The sequence below is a fragment of the Lacerta agilis genome, chromosome 10, assembly GCF_009819535.1.
Source record: "Lacerta agilis isolate rLacAgi1 chromosome 10, rLacAgi1.pri, whole genome shotgun sequence".
NCBI classification, from domain to species: Eukaryota; Metazoa; Chordata; class Lepidosauria; order Squamata; family Lacertidae; genus Lacerta; species Lacerta agilis.
Genome location: NC_046321.1, coordinates 48,367,418 through 48,388,256, shown reverse-complemented (window position 1 = coordinate 48,388,256; position 20,839 = coordinate 48,367,418). Strand labels below are relative to the sequence as shown.

Genomic DNA, 20,839 nt, shown 5'->3' with positions numbered 1-20,839 from the left:
CAAAAATCCAGGCCTTCTGTAAAATGACACTTTCCCCTGTCACTTTACACCCCTCCCTGTCACCTTGGCAACCCCTGTTTTTCACAGAACTGAGACCCTTCCTATGATGTGATAATGACCAGCAATCAGCACTTTTGTCTCTTAATGGCTTTGCTCTTAACTACCCTGGTCAGGCAGGTTTGCAGAAGCCAGCCCAGGGATTCCTTGCCTGGCTGGCACACTTCTACAACTTGTATTTTCCATTCATATCCCTAATATTAGCTAGATTCTGGCATTCATTAATTTCTTGAGTTTAGGAGGTGTCTCTCCCAGCAAAAAAAAAGCATAACAATATAAACAGAATAGCAGTGGATGCCAGGCTCATTTTTAGCTGCCATCTCCTGGAGGTGACATCATCAGCACATGATGGCTGACTGAGGAAGAAGAAGAATAGTTTGGATTTGATATCCCGTTTTATCACTAACCAAAGGAGCATACAAGGAAGAGAGGTGATTCAGAGGAGGGAGGAGAAGGAAGGAAGAGCTGGGCACTGTAGACTCATGTTGCCAGGGCTTTTAGAGTAAAAAATACATTTCTAATAGAAACTATGGAGGCCCAGGAAAAGCCTGGAAGAGCTCCTACAATACTCCACAGAACAGAAACTTAAGGTCACATTTCATCCCAGCAAGCCTTTTTCAAGTCCAGTGGAAATTCTGAAGAAAATGCCCAACATGGCATTGCTGTGTTCAGCCAGTGCATAACAACTTTAGAAGATGGAAAGTGTACGGGTGTGGGGCCTATAATGCATTTTAGTGGCAGCATCTGTTGTCAAAAAATATGAAATCAAGCATCCCCGCCTAGTAACCTAACACTTTCCATTCCTGTCCATGGCCGCTGCTTCCCCAGCTCGGGGACTGAAGCACGCCCACATGTGCACGAACCAATTATCCGTTTTATGCGATTTGTGCAGTTTTCCTTTTGTTGTCTGGTGATACTTGTTGATAGTAGCAAGTTGCTTCTGTACAAACAACCCTGCAACCGCTAGGCATTAATTCAGCCTTCCTGAGAGCCTGCTGGATGTTACAAGATCAATCTGATTCTATCCCACCAGGTCTTTCATTTCCTCAGGAAACATCTTTGCTGGGAAACATAGCTTTATTTCTTACTCTGCTATCAGTTCTGAGAATCAAACAAATCTCTGGAATACAATAGGATCTACAAGCTGCCTGGCTAAAACGGCCCTTGCTTTGCAGGCATATAATAAGTCGTGTTTCAGTGTGAGGGCTTCTGCAAGGATATATTATTTTATTTCTTTGTATAGTGGGGGATATGATTTTTTATTTAATTTTTTGCAGTGCACACATCATATGATGGGGGGGAGGGAGGGAATTCTCATATTGCATTACCTTACTTTGACTAGATGTTGGACTGATATGAATTTGCAGAGAGGGACTAAAAAGTAATGGGCCATGTAACACTGAACCCTTTTTTGAAAATGATAAAAAAGAACAAAATTTGATGTTCTATGTACACTGTGATAAAAGCAAAAAGCTAATGCTTATGTAGGCCAGTTCTGCTCCAGTCAAAAGCAGGTTGTTCTGTTTCAAGAAAATATTTATTCATATTTTAAACCATTTCTGAACCACTTAATATTTGAAAGACTTGCTAAGTGGTATACAAAAATATGTGCAAATTTAAACCATAGCGGACCCTACTTAGCTTTGCCAATATGCTAGCAGTTCTAAGAATTCTCCACAGTGCCCCCATGAGAAGCTGATAGACAGAAGCCATGTTCAATAGATTGCATACACTCAATAAAATTGGACCGTGCGTGTCATATAAAGCTTTGTTTCTTATTCTGGTTCAGTGTTCTCTTTGCAATGTTGTTAACTAATCCATAAGAATTATGTCCAATATTTGTGAAACCCATGATATAAAATGATCCGTATTAAGAATTCTCCAGAATCTAGCTATAACAAATTTAGCAGCCATTATTAACATGATGAACAGTAAGGAATATGTTAGACAAATATGGATCTCCTTGCTTGTGCTGATCATGCACTGAGTGGAAGGGTTGTGCCCAGTGTGAATCATCATTAAAGGGTGGGGCTATTCCAACATGTTCCCGCTGCCATCTTCAGGCATTTAGTACTCACAGGTACCAAATGCTTGAGTTGGCCCTCAATTTTCTCTTCTTGGGGGAAAAGATAAAAGAGGAGCAGAACACATCCTGCTGATTCTGCTTTCCCATGGAAAAAAAGTGACAAATGGGTTCTGTCCTGAGCCCATTCTTGTCCAACGTCTTGGAAATAACTTGGAAGAAGGAAGCAAAGGAATGCTCATCAAATGTGCAGATGACACCAAACTAGGACGGATAGCTAATGCTGCAGAAGACAGAATTAGGATTCAAGATACAGTAGAGAATGCCTGGCTTGCCATAAGTACAAGTGGAAGGGACCTAGGGGTCTTAGTAGACCACAAGCTTAACAGTTTCATGTAGCAGCAAAAAGAGAGAGAGAGCGCTAATGATGTTCTTGGCTGCATCAACAGATGTATAGTGTCCCAAGGGCTGTCACATGGAATATGGAACAAGCTTGTTTTCTCCTCTGGAGAGTAGGACCTGAACCAGTGGATTCAAGTTACAGGAAATGAGATTCTGACTAAACATCAGGAAGAACCTTCTGACAGTAAGGGCTGTTCAACAGTGGAACAGATTCCCTGGTAAGGTAGTGGGCTCTCCTTCCTTGGAAATTTTTAAGCAGAGGTTGGATGGCCATTGTGTCATGGATGCTTTAGTTGAGATTCCTGCATTGCAGGGGGTGGACTAGATGACCCTCAGGGATCCCTTCCAACTCTACAGTTCTCTGGTTCTATGCTTCTTTGTGTGTGGCGATGTGATATATGAGTTGGAATCTGATCATTAAGTTTAACGGGAAATGAGTTGTGGTTAGGAGGTACCTTTCATATTGGACAATGTGCTGGCTCAGTACCCATTCTTATGGATGAGATAACTCAGAGCAAGGGGATCTGACAATTTTATTATACAAGATTAATGTGAAAAAGAATTCTTTTAAAAGACAGGATTCTGCAGGCCAAATTCTCAGGATGCTGAACTGCTTCCTTGTGTTCGTCTAATTTTCCAAATAAGCTGTCATTACTACTCACTATGCAGCCATTCCAATGTGATGAAATATATGGTTGTTGGATTTTTACGTCATTGTTTCACGGGATTATGGATGTAGTACACAACCCACTGGAGTCGTGGGCACTTCCAAAACGTCCTCGAGGAATGGCTATTCACTAGTAGAGCATCTGCTTTGCATGCAGAACGTCCCATGTTCCATCCCTGGCATCTTCATGGACGGCTTGGAGATAATCCTGCCTGACTCCCTGGAGAGCTACTGACAGTCAGTGCAGGCAATATTGAGCTGACAATACTGACACAAAGTCTGTTGCAGTAGGAGGCAGCCTCCTACATCTGCCATCTGAGTTCCAAATTATGTGGCCTTGTGTCGAAGTAGGACTTACGTACTTGGGATTTTCCATTTTTGTTTTCCAACTTTTTCGCAGTGCAGTGCATGTGTGGGTTTCAGTTCCTCCCAGGCACATACTGGGTCCTTTGCCAGGGCTCACTTCCATTGGAGTCCTCTGATGATGCCTGAAACTGCTGCCCTGCTACTCTCCTGCATGCTCACTTACAGAATTTCCTAGCTCTGGCCAGGAACCAAGTGAAGCTCCTTAATTCACAGCCCATTACAACGCCATCACTGCTTTGAGGGATGGGCAAGGCTGGCAGATACAACAGAAGAGGGACTAAGGAAATGTAGCGGGGAATGGATGGCACTTACAATGGCCCACTGGTGGCAAACTGCCCATGATGCCTTTCCCTTCCTTCCCCACAAAAAAGAATCTGGAGCCAGGCCTTCCTCCTCCAGTTCATTTGTGCCTTCTTGCTCATCTGTGTTGCTGATACATTCACAGTAGTAAAACACTACAAGAAAGCAAACTTAATGTCATTGTTAGAGTGTTCTATTTACCTAGGGGCTTCTTGTGCAGCGTTCCTCCAAAATGCACCATGTGCATTTCTGTTTGCTGATGAAATGCCGCACCAAAATAGTCTTACTAATGCAGTCTTATGCACAATTGCATCAAGATTCCATTTTTGCGGTATTTTCTGAATGCAGGCATCGGCAACAGGGGCGGGAGAAAAAGAGACAAATGAACCAAGCTAACTGAAAGCTGCAGCAAACATCACATTTTACAGTACTGTAAATGATTTTAAACATTTTCATGGTTATACTGGAATTCAGGAAGTATGGCAGGCAAGTCATAGCTAATCCGTGGGAGAGAAAAAAATGAAAGCATAGAAGAATCCCTCTCCTCCATAGCTAGTTAGCAGGTGGGGGGAAGATCGCTATTCATTCATTCACTCGCTCATTTATGCATTCCATTTATTAATCACCTTATTAAAATATTCACTAGCCAGTATGCAATAGATATAAAACAAAATTTGAAACATTTTTCATAGATTTTGGTTGCAACCATAAAGTGAAAATGTTGAGGTCCCTTTTGAGATGCATTAACTCCTTTGAATCCATATACATTTAGGGAAGTTGCAGTGTGTGTGTGTGTGTGTGTGTGTGTGTGTGTGTGTGTGTCTGTGTCTCTCTCTCTGTGTGTGTAAAATCCATACAATAAATTTATGAGTTATTAAAAGGCAATTAGCTTCTTAATTTCATACGCTGCTGATTTGTTCTTCAATTTCTCTGAACAAAAGATTGTAATGCTGACTTGAGAGTTCATGTAGACAGGTGACTTCGTATGCAGACACCTGGAGATTTGAGATGAGAGATATATTTTGGCCAAAATTATTCTAACTATCAGCCACTTTATGTTTGACGCGTCAATGCAGATCAGGGATCGGGGTAGTTGACATGTTGCCTTCCATATGTTGTTGGATTCCAACTCCTGTCAGCCCCAGTCAATTTGTCCAGTGGTCAGGGAAGATGGGAGTTGCAGCCCAAGAACAACCGAAGAGCCCTTCATTGGCAGCACCCGGTTAATCAAAAATTAAACTCACAAATTTCAGTTTCAGGTGTCGTAAATGTTTCATGCATATTTTTTTCTCCGTGCCATGACTGTAGCTCTGCTCAGACATTCTTCCCCCCTCCATAATCACCACTGCACATCTGGAAGCAAAGTGGCATGTTCCCTAGCTCTACTCCTTTATGCACGTGTCACTGTTGCCTCTGTGCATTGGATGACTGTGGGAATGGCAGTAGTGGTGCAATGGAGGGGGACTATGCCCACCCGTCCCATGATGGTAATCATGTGAGGGAAGACACCTTGAAAAAGGCTCGTGAAAAAAGCAAATCGAAAGATATGGAGAAAGGTTGGCTGCGCTGCATAAAGATGCTACAATTTTCTCTGCTAATGCTCACATAAGAAGAATGGTTTGAATTTCAAAGATGAGCAATTTTGTATGTTGTTCATCTGGTTCCCCTGGATTTGAGGCCAAACCCATTAAGAAATAGTTAACACTGGCTACTGTTTGGCATTATCACAAAGTTGTGCTTGGAAAGTTAAAAAAAACAACAACTGAAGATTCACTTTTAAGTGTGCACAGCATACATGATTGCTCAGAAGTCCCAATGTGTTCAACCAGGTTTTCTCCCTAGTAAGGGTGTATAGGATTTGCAGCCTCTAGTGTGAATTTTGGCACCCAGTGTGTGTGTCCGTCCATGTGTGTTCGTGCGCACACACAAATATCAAATGATTAAATGAAACAGCAATCAGCAGAGGCCTGTAAGTATTGCCTGGTGAGAGATAATGCTGTAGACCTCTAATTGGCTCTCTCTAAGCTTCCAGTATGACTGATTTCAGCTGTAGTATTACCAGTCTTGCTTCCACCAGCACTATTATCTCAGACTGACACTTCCATTACTCTGAACAGAGAAAGATGAACGTCACCTGTCAAGGGCTGGTTAATTGTGTTGCTAGATGTATGTTGCCAGGGCGCAGGTTGGACATTTATGAACATAACTGCTTCCTCTGATGTCCGCCATCCTTCAACGATCGATATGGCTCTTACAGTAAGCGCATAATTGAGTGAAGGCACTTACCACTGAGGGGGCTGAAGATGAGCCCATTGTGTGAGCATCATTGTCCATACATTTGCCACAAATGAGCTGATATTTGCTCTATATTGTGTGTTGCACTGTGGAAATGGAAACTAATGTGCCACTTTCATTTGTTTTATAGATAAATGGCCAAGATGTCCAGAACCGGGAGGAGGCAGTGGCATTGCTCTCCAGCGACGAATGCAAGAAAATTGTGCTGCTGGTAGCAAGACCAGAGATGCAGGTTAGAGTAAATAGATGCATTGAGAATGAGGGTGGCTCGCAGGGCACATACATTCACCGCCATCCGCAGATAATGAACAGCTGGCGGGGAAATGACAATGCAGAAGTTCCTGTCAGAAATGAGAAAATGAGAATAGATGGTCTTTACTGTTTTATAGCTGCAGATGCAAAGTTAAAGGGAGCTTGAACACCACTGTACTAGCTGAATGAGTCTTTAAAATCATACATACCTATAAGAATGCAGCTGATTGGCTAGTAGAATACACAACCAAACACAAAGACATAATTGAAATTACCCATATGTAGCAGAAAATGCATGTTGATTTCTCATAGGATATAAGTTGGTCTGAAATTTCAATATGGGCTGCTTTTCTGATTTCCACATGTCATATTTCCAGAATATTTATAAGTACAAGGAAGTTTCACCGCACAGCAAACCAAGTATTAAACTGTACATGGAATTACAACATCATGTTCATACGCAGTTCAGAACAAATAGTATTTTTGAAGGTCTGTAGCGAATATGAATAACCGTCACCCATTGACTGAAAATGGTTCTGCTGCTTTGTGAAAACGTTTCCATATTTTGGAAGGCAGAGTTAGTATGCAGATTCCTAAAAGGAGGAGGGAGAATAGTGGAAGAAAAACACCTAGTTGTACTTCCTTTTATATCCTGCTACAAAGCAAAAAGGGACGTTCTGTTGCCCCTGTTGTATCCATCTGTCATTGGTTCAGGCAAAGTTGGTTATATTGCCACTTGTTTCTTGTGTTATTGATCTGATATTTTTCAGCACTGGTAACTGCACAATCTCTATAAATTACATTGAATAAATGTAATTCAATGTCACCTGAAAGCCTTCCTTTGACTAGTGTAGTTATAGAGGATCACAGTTCGAAGCATATATTTCCTTTATAGTCCTTACACATTCTAAATGGTGCTGATAAAAGCAGCTGTATAGTATGGCAGAGAAAAGCAATTCACCTCAGGTTTATGTAGCTTGGCTGTGGTTCTTGTAGGCTTAGATAACTTTCTGAAACTATAAATGGCTTGCTGAAACATTCTGCTTATAGGCTCTTAAGGGGTTTTATATCAGCGATGCATCTGTCTTTCGGGATTCAGTTGTACAACAAACAATGACTACCTGGGGGCCTAGCATTAGTCTCTTCTTGCCTCTCCTGTGTGGATAAAACGGTCAAGGGAAAAGAAAAGATGTTACCCTAATTTGCAAAGCATATCTGGAAGGCATAGGTTTCCAAGCTTCTTTGTTGGGCACAAAAATTACCAAGGCGCAGAAGCGACCGAGAAAGTACAGTAATGGCACATCTAGACATAGTGTTTTGTGGATGCAATTTACAGTCAAGTACAAATCACGCATTTCAGCCCATGCTTATAGCTAGCAAAAATTTGCATTGGCCATCATGGTTGTGGTTGATACAAAATAACAAAAGTAGCTCTAAATTCCCCGCAATGGGACTGCACATCCTGTTACAGATACTGTTTCAACTATGCTAATTCTGCCAGGAGTGGGACCTAGAAGCACTTTTGGTGTGGTGTAATGGTTAGAGTATTGGACTATGGGTGGGGAGACCCATGTTTAAATCCCAGTTCAGCCATGAAGTTCTCTTGGTGGTCTTAGACCATACTCTCAGTGTAGCTTAAGTGTGTGTAGAACTACAGCCTAAGTTAAGCATGTGGCTAAGTACTTGCATTGTCTGAAGTCAAACACTGACTTAGGCTGCAATCCTATGCACACATACCTGGGAGTAAGTCGCACTAAACTTGGTGGAGCTTACATTTGAGTGGACATTCATAGGATAGTGCTGTTAAAAAGCTAACCTCAGAATATAAGCACTGTAAATATATACATGTATATACATAATCGTTAAAAAATATTGCTGTTTTGAATTTCTATATTTGCCCGTGAGCTGAGATTTGTAGATAATTAGTAATTACAATGTTCGACAGAAATGATGTTCTCGATCAATGTTTTGAAGGATGGTCATCATTGAGAGTATTCTTTCCCCCCCCCCGCAGTATTGTAAATTTTATTTTTCATTTTCTCATGCATGTATTTTAACAAAGAAAAAACCCCACCAATCTTTATATAATCATCATTAAGAGTATTCTTGCCTAATCTAAGACAAGAGTACTATGAGTAAGTCTGCTACATATTTTCCTATTATTCTTCCCAAGCTACCATTCACCATTCAGTGACAATACAATGAAAGTTATGGGTATAGAGGGTTAGACGTAGAGATTGGAAATTGCCCTTTTCTGATTATGTTCATCTGAACTAACGATTCAGAAAACAGGAAATGTGTCCCATGTTTTTTACATGCTTTAGGTTTTCTTTCAGTAAAATCAAAAAGCAAGTTAAGGCACATTAAGGATCTAGTAGAATAAAACTGCTGTTAACAAAGTAAAAAGGTAAAGGTAAAGGGACCCCTGACCAGTCGTGTCCGACTCTGGGGTTGCAGCGCTCATCTCGCTCTATAGGCCAAGGGAGCCGGCATTTGTCCGCAGACGGCTTCCGGGTCATGTGGCCAGCATGACAAAGCCGCTTCTGGCGAACCAGAGCAGCGCATGGAAATGCCGTTTACCTTCCCACTGGAGTGGTCCCTATTTATCTACTTGCACTTTGACGTGCTTTTGAACTGCTAGGTGGGCAGGAGCTGGGAACGACCAACGGGAGCTCACCCTGTGGCAGGGATTCGAACCGCCGACCTTCTGATCAGCAAGCCCTAGACTCTGTGGTTTAACCCACAGCGCCACCTGGGTCCCTAACAAAGTAGTTCCTGACAAATAGGAAGCAACCAGCAGCAAATATGATTAATCTGATTTCCATTTCAATTCTTGTCTAATACCCACGCCCTGAACTTGAAACAGGGACAATCTAACTCCTGGGTGCCTGCTTCTGAATCCAGCAAGGATGGCTGGATTTATTTACCAAAAACTCTTTCAACTTATCCAATTGATATGAAGAATATTGACACTAGTATTCCTCTTTCCTACTATATGTATTTCCTCCCCCTCAGCTTTCTATACAGAAAAGTTTACTCAGATGCACACAGAAAATGCTCTGGGTTAAATTGCCCAGAATTGGCTTCATTCTGTTTCAGGCAAGTTAGTTTACCAACATATTTTAAAGTAGTACTTACTTACTTACTTACTTACTTACTTATTTATTTATTTATTGCATCCCTAAAGAACCTCTGGAAAACAAAGCATGCCTTAAAGGCACATTGTCAATCAATTACTCTTTTGTTGTTGTAGTTGTTGTGGTTGTAGCTGCTGCTGCTACTGGAAGTTTACCTGAGAAATCAATAAGACAAATGTGATTGAAATACACAATGAGGATGTTGTTGAGGTTCAGGCAGTGAGGCATAACACTGGGGTGGAGGTTGTTAGGGAGAAAGAAGCCAATTGTCTCATGGCCATATATTAGTATCTCTGGGTTCTTTTAAGCTGGTACCCTTAGAAGTAAAGAACATGACAGCTTCGGTATTATGCAGTATGCCTTCTGCACATTTTGAAAGGAAATGATGTTCTGTGCATGCAATCCTCCTCATTATGAGAGAAAATCGGTGATATGTTTCAAAAAGGGATAAAAGGCCTAAGAGTCCAATTTTTTTAATGATCATTTCCCCCCCTCTGCCTTTTTGAGAGATGAGCTCCAAGACCACAGTATTCCAAAGAGAGTCATTATGATAAAAAAAGAACTAGTCAGGCATTGCCATTTGGGTTTACCTTATTTTAGCATGCATTCCCCACTAACCGAAAGTAATGTACTAATATATTCTTTACAGCTGGAAGAAGGATGGCTGGATGATGAAAGGAACGAATTCATAGAGGAGTTAAACTTGGAAATGTTGGAAGAACCGCATAATGAAGCAGTGCAGTACGCAGGCAATGAAGTGGAGCAGGTAGGCTTGACACAGAATGTAGAGTCTGAATTGTTACTGGGTGCACGTTTTTAATAAACAAGGAATCAAATGATAAATTTAGACATTTGATTCCTAGGCTTCGGTAGAGCATTGCCATTAACATGCCACAAATAGTGACAAATGAGGGGGGTCTATCTGCAGTATAAGACGAAACGTGAGGAGGAGGAAGGTCAGGATTTTAATACATTTTTGCATTCCTATTATTTTACTTTTCCACCAGATTAATTTGGTTTGCCCACTCCCCTCCTTCCTAAGCAATGCCCTGCCAATTCACAAACATTTTTCTTCTCTTTGTTTTACTCAGCATTTGTGCATTCCATCTCTACAGCCATTAAGCACACATCTCCCCTGATATATTCCACCACCTCATCCCCCCCAAAAAAGGCTCAGAACCAAGACTGATTTCCACACACATGAGCCTGGATATCATGGGGGTGAGCAAGTTTCAGTTGTTGGGGCCCATTGCTTTGCCTCAGAAGTCTTCATTGGGAGCTGGTGCCAACATGGGAAGACTTGCTGAGTGAGGTTTGGCTTCTTGTCCCCATCCCTTTGCCTCTGGTGTCTTCAGTGAGAGCTCTTGCCTAGTAGAGAACAAGGAAAGACCAAGGGTGAGGGCAGAAGAAGAAGAAGTAAAAGCACAGGGTTGCTATTGTTCCCGATACTGGACTTGAAATAGATTTTATTATGAGAATATTTTGCAAGCCATTTTAGAGCTTCTTGAGGCTATAAAGGTAAAGTGACCCCTGACCATTAGGTCCAGACAGTCGCAGACGACTCTGGGGTTGCGGCGCTCATCTTGCTTTATTGGCAGAGGGAGCCAGCTTACAGCTTCCGGGTCATGTGGCCAGCATGACTAAGCCGCTTCTGGTGAACCAGAGCAGCGCACGGAAACGCCGTTTACCTTCCCACTGGAGCGGTACCTATTTATCTACTTGCACTTTGATGTGCTTTCAAACTGCTAGGTTGGCAGGAGCAGGGGGCCGAGCAATGGGAGCTCACCCCATCGCAGGGATTCAAACCACCGACCTTCTGATCAACAAGCCCTAGCCTCTGTGGTTTAACCCACAGCACCACCCGCGTCCCAGTCTTGAGGCTATAGTGTAAATAAGATAAATAAAATGACGCTGAAGATTGGCTAGTGACAGTGTACTGCTTCTAATCTTGTTGAAAGATCCTGCATAGAGATTAATAAATGCCGTGGTGGGACTAGCTCATGTCTTCTCAGTGGTAATAAATACTGCTGAATTAGAGTCAGTTCACCCAAATCCTATTAGCTTAATCAAAGGCACTTTTTCTCTTTCAGTTCTGCATTCTCCCACAAACATTCATAATGCGGGTTAATTAGTGACATGAAGCATTGAGATTTGCACCCATAAAGAACAATTAATACGACATGTTCTGTGTTCATTTTGAACAAAGAAAGGAATCAACCGGTTACACTGTAAGACATAGCTCTTGTTATTCAATCTTAGTGCGTCACGTTCACACCAATGCCTGCCAGTTAAGAGGCGGACCTTAACTCTGGAATGCATATTACTCTGTTGTTCTTTTTAAGACCCTGTTGTTTTTTAGAATGTAGTTGAAGTTAACAATGCCTTTTCAAAAGGTGGCTCCCTCAACTGCTCTCTAAGATTGGTCATAGCATGTTTGTGAGGAAATTCAGGGAAACTGTGGCTTGCCCTGCACAAGAAACAGAATCAGGGCTGGGATAACCCCCTTTTCCCTTTGAGGGCAGCATTCCCTCAGATGTAATCTGTTGGGGACTGCATAGCAGTGATGGGCAGAGCAGAGCCAAACTGAAGGTCACTTTCCTTCATGCCCAGCAGCCTGCCAGGGAAGGGACAGCCCACTCTTTTCAGAGGTCAAAGCTGGCCACTTGCATGGAGGGGCTACCCCCATGACACACACAACCTTCCATTGACCCTTTTTTCTGTTTCCTCTCCTACCCTCCTGTATTTCCAGTCTCCTCTCCCCCATTAAATTAGGACAAGGCCCACGTTTGGTCTTTGAGGCCCCACATTGCCAACCCCTGCTCTATATTGTGATAGATGCCAGGCATGAGATTAGCAGCACAGAGGAATCCTTTTTTCTCTGTATGTCAGTATGGCTGCCGATTTTTGTCTACGCCAAGGAATTAGCAGTGTGGGTCAGTACAAAGTGGAACACACCTACTGTATATACTTGAGTATAAGCCTAGTTTTTCAGCACATTTTTTGTGCTGAAAAAGCTGCCCTCGGCTTATACTTGAGTGAGGCGGGCGGTGGGGGCAGCGAGAAAGGAGCCCTTTCTCTCCGCTCATGCTGCCACCCGCTCTCCCCAGTAAACCACTCCTTAAGAAGCGTACAAGAACGGCGGTTCTTTACTCTCCCCAGGCAGCTTGTTCCATTCCTGAACTGCTCGCATAAATGCAAACTTGGCAAAGGAGGAAGAGGAAGGAGCAGCCCAAAGGGCTGCTTTCGGGCTGCTCATTCCTCCTCCTCCTCCACAGCGGCAAAGGTGAACCGGCTTATACTCGAGTCAATAAGCTTTCCCAGGTTTTGTGGGAAAATTAGGTGCCTCGGTTTATATTCGGGTCGGCTTATATTCGGGTATATACGATACTTTTAATCCCAAAGATTGACAGGTATTTAACAAATTGCCTCTGATGTATCAAGTTCAAGCTGAGCAATGGTTGTGCTTGGGGCTAGGATCTTCAAAATGTAGCCACAGTATAGAATCAACAACTGTGAATCGAGACATCTGGAGGGAGAGAGTCTTATGTATGATAGGCAACTGTGGGTCAGTGTGGGACAAGTCTCCAACAGGCTAATATCAAGGCTGAGCCCTAGAACTTACAGATATAGGGATATATATGAACCATTTATCATACACATGGAGTATTCCTCATAGTGGAAAACAGGCCAAAGGCCATGTCTTAAGGCAAACTTTAGATTCTACCATTCTCATTTTAGAAACTAACACTCTTGCTTGCTGAAAATTGGACAACATGGGAGAGAACATTAGAATAACAGCTCAGCTATGTTAGAATATCAGGAAATGCATGGGTATCTGCCAAGCGCTCCTTGAGAATCCTAATGACAGATACACTAAGGCATCAACGCAGTGGCTCAGAAATGGCCAGGTAGACCCTTCCGTCAACTTTTTGATTTCATTTTTAGTTTAGTTTACACTCCAACACACTTTAATTGCTTTTATTCTAACTGTTGTGACCTATTGGCATCAATTTATTCTAACAACTGTGCATAAAAGACTAGCTGGTAGGCTTGTGCTCTTGAAGGTAATAATGAGGCTTTATGTGTATGTCACTAATTCCCCTGCCTTGTCCATCATTGTCTGTCTAGGTAGAGGGAAAATAGCAATTACTAACAGTGTAGCCTCATAGAGTTTTGTTTCCTGTTATGGGTACCCTGTATTTTCCCACATCGTGTTTTATTATTACCAGCCATTATGCTTAATTGTGTAATTACACCTCTTAAAGGAGAAAGCACATTTGCCTGGTGCTGTGTGCACTTAGATTTATTGGAAATAGACTACGCGCACTTTGGATGAAAATTGTGTAAGGGAAATGGGACAAAATGACTTTACTGTTTAGTTGTGGTGGGCAGAATGGGAGAAAGCATGCCCCTCTTCAATGCTCTGACACATAATGCTGTTAGCATTAGAGGTGAGATAAGTAGGTGCAATTAATGGAGGGTGAGTTAAAAGGGATCCACAAAAAGGTTTGACATAATGGCCAAAGAAGGCAGACCATTTTGTTTTAACTATATGGGAGACTAGAGTTTAACTAGCTGTTTTCCAAGACACATAAATCCCCTTACTGGTATATTCGAAATGGAGAACCTCTATTAGCAATTTTCTACAAAATCATTAGGAGTGCAGCAGATGAGAGCAAGAGATACCTACCGTGTGTGTGTGTGTGTGTAAAACATGTTATCTGGACTGGCAACCACCAATGACAAATACATCCTCTACAAATTTGGCAGGCAAACTACCTTATTGGGCCCTCAGCCTATGACACCCGAGTCAGCTATACAGAATTACTGCCAACTGCATGCCACAATTATAGCTAGCATTTGAAATAGACGTGCTTCTCAGCAGAGCACGCCATGGTGCCAGTTTCTACTGGTACAGAGCCAGTGTGAACACAAATATCTGTTACAATAGCACCCAAGGTACAAATAGTATTCCCATCACTGTGGATGGCATTCCTAGTATAATTTGAAATTCATCAATAGGGATAATGCGGTGGTAATCCACCAGGGTCAATTTCTGTTAAGGGTTGTTGTTGATGTTGTTTGGCTGGTACAGGTTATCGCAAACCTTTCTTGGCTTTTATTCTGCCAGTGCAATACAGACACACAAACATGTATGTAAAGGTAAAGGTAAATGTATATATATTTGGCAGCTGGATATGCAGAGTCTTGCACAAGCTAAGCGGAGTAAGGGATATACAGAACATGAACATGCATTGAATGTACATCCAAGTTCAAATATCTGCTAGCACAGTTTTCTTCTCAGTGAAATGTATGCCCTGTAGTTCGTTATGTTCCAAGAGTGGTTAATAAGAGTAGAAAAAAGAATGTTTTGTTTATTTATGTTATTATAATAAAACACAGCAACCAGTGCTATTTTTCTAGAAAAAAAGGTACCGGAACTCACCATGAACACCTTCCTCTTTCTCTTAGAATGGCAATGGCACTCACCTGAGAGGTGCCAGAACTGAGTTCCAGCAAGTTCTGGCTGGGGGAAAAAATGCCCTGATAGTAGCTAACACAGCAAATACTATTGACCTTCAATATTCTATGCTGGTTTTTTTTTCCATACCCCACTGACCTTGTTAGAATAGGAATAGGAATAATTTATTGGCCAAGTACATTTTCCAACATACTTGGAATTTTGCTTCGGCTACATTGCAATGTAAACATACCTTATACAAACACTGTTCCACTCACAATACAATGACACAGCAAAGAAACCCCACCCATAACTGGCCTCCGCTGTTAACTGTTGTATTACTGTACAGCAGGCTTCTGAGATGTTTGGAACAGATTGCAGATACTGGGGTATATAAAGCAAAAGGTGGCCTGTTAAGTAACCTAATCCTGAGTTGTATAGGCCTTATTTGTTAGTACCAACACTTTGGACTAGGCCCTGTAGCAGGTTGGCAGCATTAAAGGAGGCCATGGAGCAGTGCTGGTGAGGGCTTTGGCCTGGGAAGAGGGAGTAGCTTGGAGAAGTGGTCCGAAGGGATGCATTCAAGAAATGTTGATGGAAATGTACATGTCAATCAGTTGGGTTTTTTGTCATCATAGCAACTCTTTAACTTAGATCGCTATTATTCACATGATATACAGAAAGAAGAACAAAGGCTAAGACAATGTGATTTGTCTGAGGTCACTCTTTCTTTTGCACAGGAGCATGTTCATTTCCACAAGTATGCAGGTGCTGCCAGCAGTATAAATAATAATAATAATAATAATAATAATAATAATAATAATAATAATAATAATAATTTATTCATTTGTACCCCACCCATCTGATTGGGTTGCCCCAGCCACTAGCATTTATAAAAACACAATAAAACATTTAAATAAAAATCACTATTTAGGGTTGGCTTCAGATGTCTTCAGAAAGTTGTGTAGTTGTTTATCTGTTTGACATCTGATGGGAGGGCGTTCCACAGGGTGGGCGTGACTACAGAGAAGAGAACTTGATTTAAGATACTTAATTTAATACCTGTGATAAAGATTAATTGTGGGCCGTTTTTATTTTATAGCCAAAAAAGCACGAAGAGGAAGACGGCACAACAGATACTGCTACCTCATCATCCAACAACAATGAGAAAGACAGTGGAGTGGGCCCCACTGACGAAAGCCAGCGCAATGATGAGAGCTCAGAGCAGGAAAACGCACCAGAAGAGCAGAACAAGCCGACCCCAGAGACCCAGCAGGAACCGAGACAGAGCCCGGACACTCTGGGAAGCCTCGAGCTCCAGTGCAACAAGAGTGTAGTGTCTGGGGAATACATTGAGTCTGATTTTGTTGGTAACCAGGAGGAGGACTGTGAAAGGTTTCGCCAGCTGCTGGAACTCAAGTGTAAGATCCGAAAGCATGGCGAGTATGACTTGTATTACTCAAGCAGTACCATAGAGTGCAACCGAAGGAAAAAGGACGGGGTGGAGCATGAGCTGCAGCTGCTCAATGAGGAACTGAGGAACATTGAGCTCGAGTGTCAAAGCATCATGCAGGCTCACCGGCTTCAAAAAGTGAAAGACCAGTACGGAGACATTTGGGCACTGCAGGGTGGTACGTTCAGGAATTATAACACCAGTATAGACCTTCCGGGGGGGAAACTGGACGACATAATAGAGCACCCAGAGAAATCGGACAAAGACAGTTCCAGCGCTTACAATACAGCAGAGAGCTGCAGAAGCACTCCGTTGAATGTGGAGCGATCCCCTGACAGTTCTCTCCAGCGGATGATTAGCATCACCAATAGGAAAAACCTCAGGAGTACCATTGTGGCTAACCAGTTGTCTTCGAGGCAGAATGGCAGGGAGACAACGCCAAGCAAAACCAAAGCTGCTGAAAAAAACAGTTCTGTTGAGGAGAAGGAAACAGTTTCAGAAAGTAGCAAATCGACAGAGCAAGAAAGGCAGAGCCCCGAGCATATTCCTTATTTGTCCCCATATCATGGCTCCTCATACAGGTATGGGAATATCCCTGCACACGCTAAGCATTATCAAAGCTATATGCAGCTGATACAGCAGAAATCTGCTGTAGAATATGCCCAGAGCCAGCTCAGCCTAGTGAACATGTGCAAAGATTCGCAGAAGTGTACGGAGCCCAAGATGGAGTGGAAAGTGAAAATAAGGAGCGACGGGACGAGGTATATCACCAAAAGACCTGTAAGAGACAGAATTCTGAAGGAACGTGCCTTAAAGATTAAAGAGGAGCGCAGTGGGATGACGACAGATGATGATACAATGAGCGAAATGAAGATGGGTCGTTACTGGAGCAAAGAGGAACGGAAGCAGCACCTGGTGCGAGCCAAGGAGCAGAGGCGGCGGCGGGAATACATGATGCGTAGCAGGCTAGAGTGTCTTAAAGAGAGCCCTCAAAGCAGCAGCGAGGGCAAAAAGGAAATTAACATCATTGAACTCAGTCACAAAAAGATGATGAAAAAGAGGAACAAGAAGATTTTGGACAACTGGATGACTATCCAGGAACTTATGACACATGGTGCTAAATCTCCGGATGACACAAAAGTACACAATGCTTTTTTATCAGTTACTACAGTATGAATATGTCAATTCTGGGGGGGAAAGAAAAAGTCTACTACCAGTTTCGGTAGAGTACAATTGCCTCGTTCAAAGTGGCATTTTTTAATATATTTTGTGACTGTTTATAGTTTGATCTTTTTTGTAAGCAAATTACTTGGTAAATTTACATTTGGTTTTTCATACAATAGTATTTTCGTTAACTGGTAATTTTGCAGTCTTTCTTTACTCTGCAATATATTCATAATATTAATTTCTATTTTAAGGAAATAAGCAAAACTTAAAAAGGAGGAACTGATTACTTTCGTATCCAATTTTATGTACTGGAAGTTAAAAACCGGGTCTTTTCCTCTAGATTTCTTTTTTTATACTTTACTAAAACTACAATGCCAAAACAAAATCCTTTCTACCTTACTCTTGCTTTTTGGCAGTTTAAATTTTTTAACATTGTATGTTCTGTCTGTTTATAAACCACATGCCACATCTCCTCATGAAGCTCAAGAACTGCATTTATCCAACAGCACATTGTACAGTAATTTTTAAATTGCAATTGTCTTTGTCCAAGTAAAGTGTTGGTAAGAAACTCTTCAGTGATATGTTAATGGCATTGGTTGTGTAGCTAGGTGATATGTGGTATTTGTGAAGACTGAAGAGAAATAAATTATTTCTTATCTTTAAGAAAAATGATCAAGGGCTCCTTTGATTTTAATTTAAATTCCGCTAGCATACGTGATATTTGAGAACTCTGCTTAAAATGTCAAATATGTGAACTTGTTTATGAGCATTCCTATGAATGCTTATTTACTCTCTATTCTAGTTTTTCAGAAGATTTTCCATAATATTACTGGGTTGGGCAGATTATTTTAAGGCAGGAGCCCCAGTAGTTAGTTTCGCATCAGAAAAAGGGTCAGTTGTTGCTTCTGGTGATTGTGGACTCAACCTACAGTTGTTGTGTGGCATATGAAACAGTGCATATAGTTTTTCTAGGACTGAAAACCCTTAATTTATTAATGAAAAAAAATGAGAAGTAAGGTAGGAGTGCTAAAGCATAATAAAATAATTCTATTCTGCTATCATTATTGGCAGACTTAATATTCAGCCTGTACAAGTAATGAGCCCAGAGCAATCAGAAAATGGAGGAAATAACTGCAGCAAACTTTTATCACACCAGGCAAAACTTCATTCTGCAATGTTGGTGGATAATAAATAGTCATAAATATGTAATTGAGATATGTTTGGGAAAATAATGTGATATGCTTTCCAGTTGAATAACATTTTTTTGCCCCTTCTATCCCTTCCTGGAAGAAAATTGGTTTTCGGTTGCAAAAAAAAAAACACTTTTATTTTTCCCTGTGAGATCAATGGAAACATGAAATGTGTCATGTCTTTTTCTCTTTTAACAGGTTTTCATGCTAAAAAATGCTGTGTTCAGCATTAAAAATTGACACCAGTTGCTTGGGAAAAGATTGCCTTGAAACAAACTGCACAAGACATGTCAGTTCTCTGGTCTACTGTTAAAAGAATTACTAATGTCTTAAGATCAAAACAAAACAAAGCAAAAAGAATATAAAATATTGAGGCAGCACTTCTTTTATTTCTAAGCCATTTTTTCTGATTTCAAGAGTTTAACTCAAGGCATCTAAGTCCATGCTTTTTTTTATTTAAAAAAAAATGAAAATTGCACATTAAACGTGCGGCTTACCTGCTTAGCCACCTGCCACCATGTTAAACCATCTGCTAGACTTAGGATGCAATCCTACTAAGAAAATAAGCCAAGCCTGCTGAATCACGTCAATGGCCCATCTAGTATAGTATCATGTTCTCACAGTGGCCAACCAGATGCAGGCACCTCGGCCACACCTTGCCCACTTGCAACTCCCAACAACTGGCATTCAGAGGCTCTGTGAGTGGAAGCAGAACCTAGTCATTGTGCCTACTAGCCACTGATAGCCTTGTCCTCCATTAATTTGTCTAATCTTCTATTAGAGCCATCCATGTTGGTGGGCCTCACTGCCTCCTGTGGGAGCGAGTTCCATATTAAATATGTGTTGCGCGAGTAAGCACATTTTTATTTGTCCTGAATCTTCCAACATTCAGCTTTGTTGGATTCACTTTCTGCATGCTGTGCATAATCTTATAAACTTCTTTCCTGTTACCTCTTAGTTGCCTTTTCTCTAAACCTGGGGTCTCCAGCTGTTGTTGGACAACAACTCCCATCGTCCTTAGCTAGCGGGGCCAGTGGTCCAAAAACAGCTGGAGGCCCCAAGTTTGGGGAAACCCTGCTCTAAACTAAAAAGTCTCAAATGCTGTAGCCTTTTCTCATTTACTCCATCCCCTCGATCATTTTGGTTGCATTTTCAATACATACTTTTTTAGATGGTTCAATTAGAGCTGCACAGAGTATTTCAAGTACAGTTGCACTGTAGTTTTGTGTAATGGCAGTATGATAGGAGCAGTTCATTTTCAATTCCTGTCCTAATGATCCCTCGCAGGAAAGTTGCCTTTTCCCACAGCTGCTGCTCTCCTATGTACACGGGAGTAAGCCCCATTCAGTGAGACTTAACGTATGTATAGACATGTACTGTATAGGATTGTACTGGAAAATTCACCAGAAACTTTTTTTCTACTAAGAACTAGCAATCTGAGATACTTTTACTGGTGTGTTTTTTACTTGTCAACATTTATCTGGGGAAAACAACTGCCTTGCACAGACAAAAGGCATTTTTCAAGCAGGAATCTTCATGCCAATATTTTTCTTACACTTTGTATTTTTGTTGGGGTTTTACCTTCCAGCTGGCTAATCATAAACACATGTACCATATTTTCCAGCGTATAAGACGACTGGGCGTATAAGACGACCCCCAACTTTTCCAGTTAAAATATAGAGTTTGAGATATACTCGACTGCAGATTCTCCACCCAGCATATAAGACGACCCCCGACTTTTGAGAAGATTTTTCCTGGATTAAAAAGTAGTCTTATATGCCAGAATATACAATATGTTAAGCAGATCTCTGCAATGCAGGTTTTATTGGTCTGCTTCAGTTCTAATTTATTTAATGTTGATTGTTGTTGTTTTTATTAAAAATTTGGGCTATAGCAAAATAAGGCAGTTGCTTTAAGCCCACCATGTTAGGAAGGGGTCTCATTAATATCTCTTAGATGAAGACAAGTGATTGCCAAGTTAAAAGCTCTTCATTTCATGTCGTTAACAAAAAAAAAAACAGATTTTTATTTCTCATTTGAGGAATATTATATTTTCAGCAATTAAGGGG

At 41.4% G+C, this 20,839-nt stretch overlaps 1 protein-coding gene across 3 annotated transcripts in view; it reads left to right on the top strand.

Moving 5' to 3' along the window:
* The window catches only part of PDZRN4 (PDZ domain containing ring finger 4), a 251,871-nt gene extending 233,619 nt beyond the window's left edge, over positions 1-18,252 (top strand). For all 3 annotated transcript variants that reach the window (XM_033162291.1, XM_033162294.1, XM_033162293.1), the window contains 3 exons: positions 6,241-6,342; positions 10,149-10,265; positions 16,063-18,252. In XM_033162291.1, coding sequence (XP_033018182.1) covers positions 6,241-6,342; positions 10,149-10,265; positions 16,063-17,589 — 1,746 coding nt within the window. In that variant the 3' untranslated portion in view covers positions 17,590-18,252. The remainder of the gene's footprint in view (positions 1-6,240; positions 6,343-10,148; positions 10,266-16,062) is intronic.
* Positions 18,253-20,839: the final 2,587 nt, after the last annotated feature.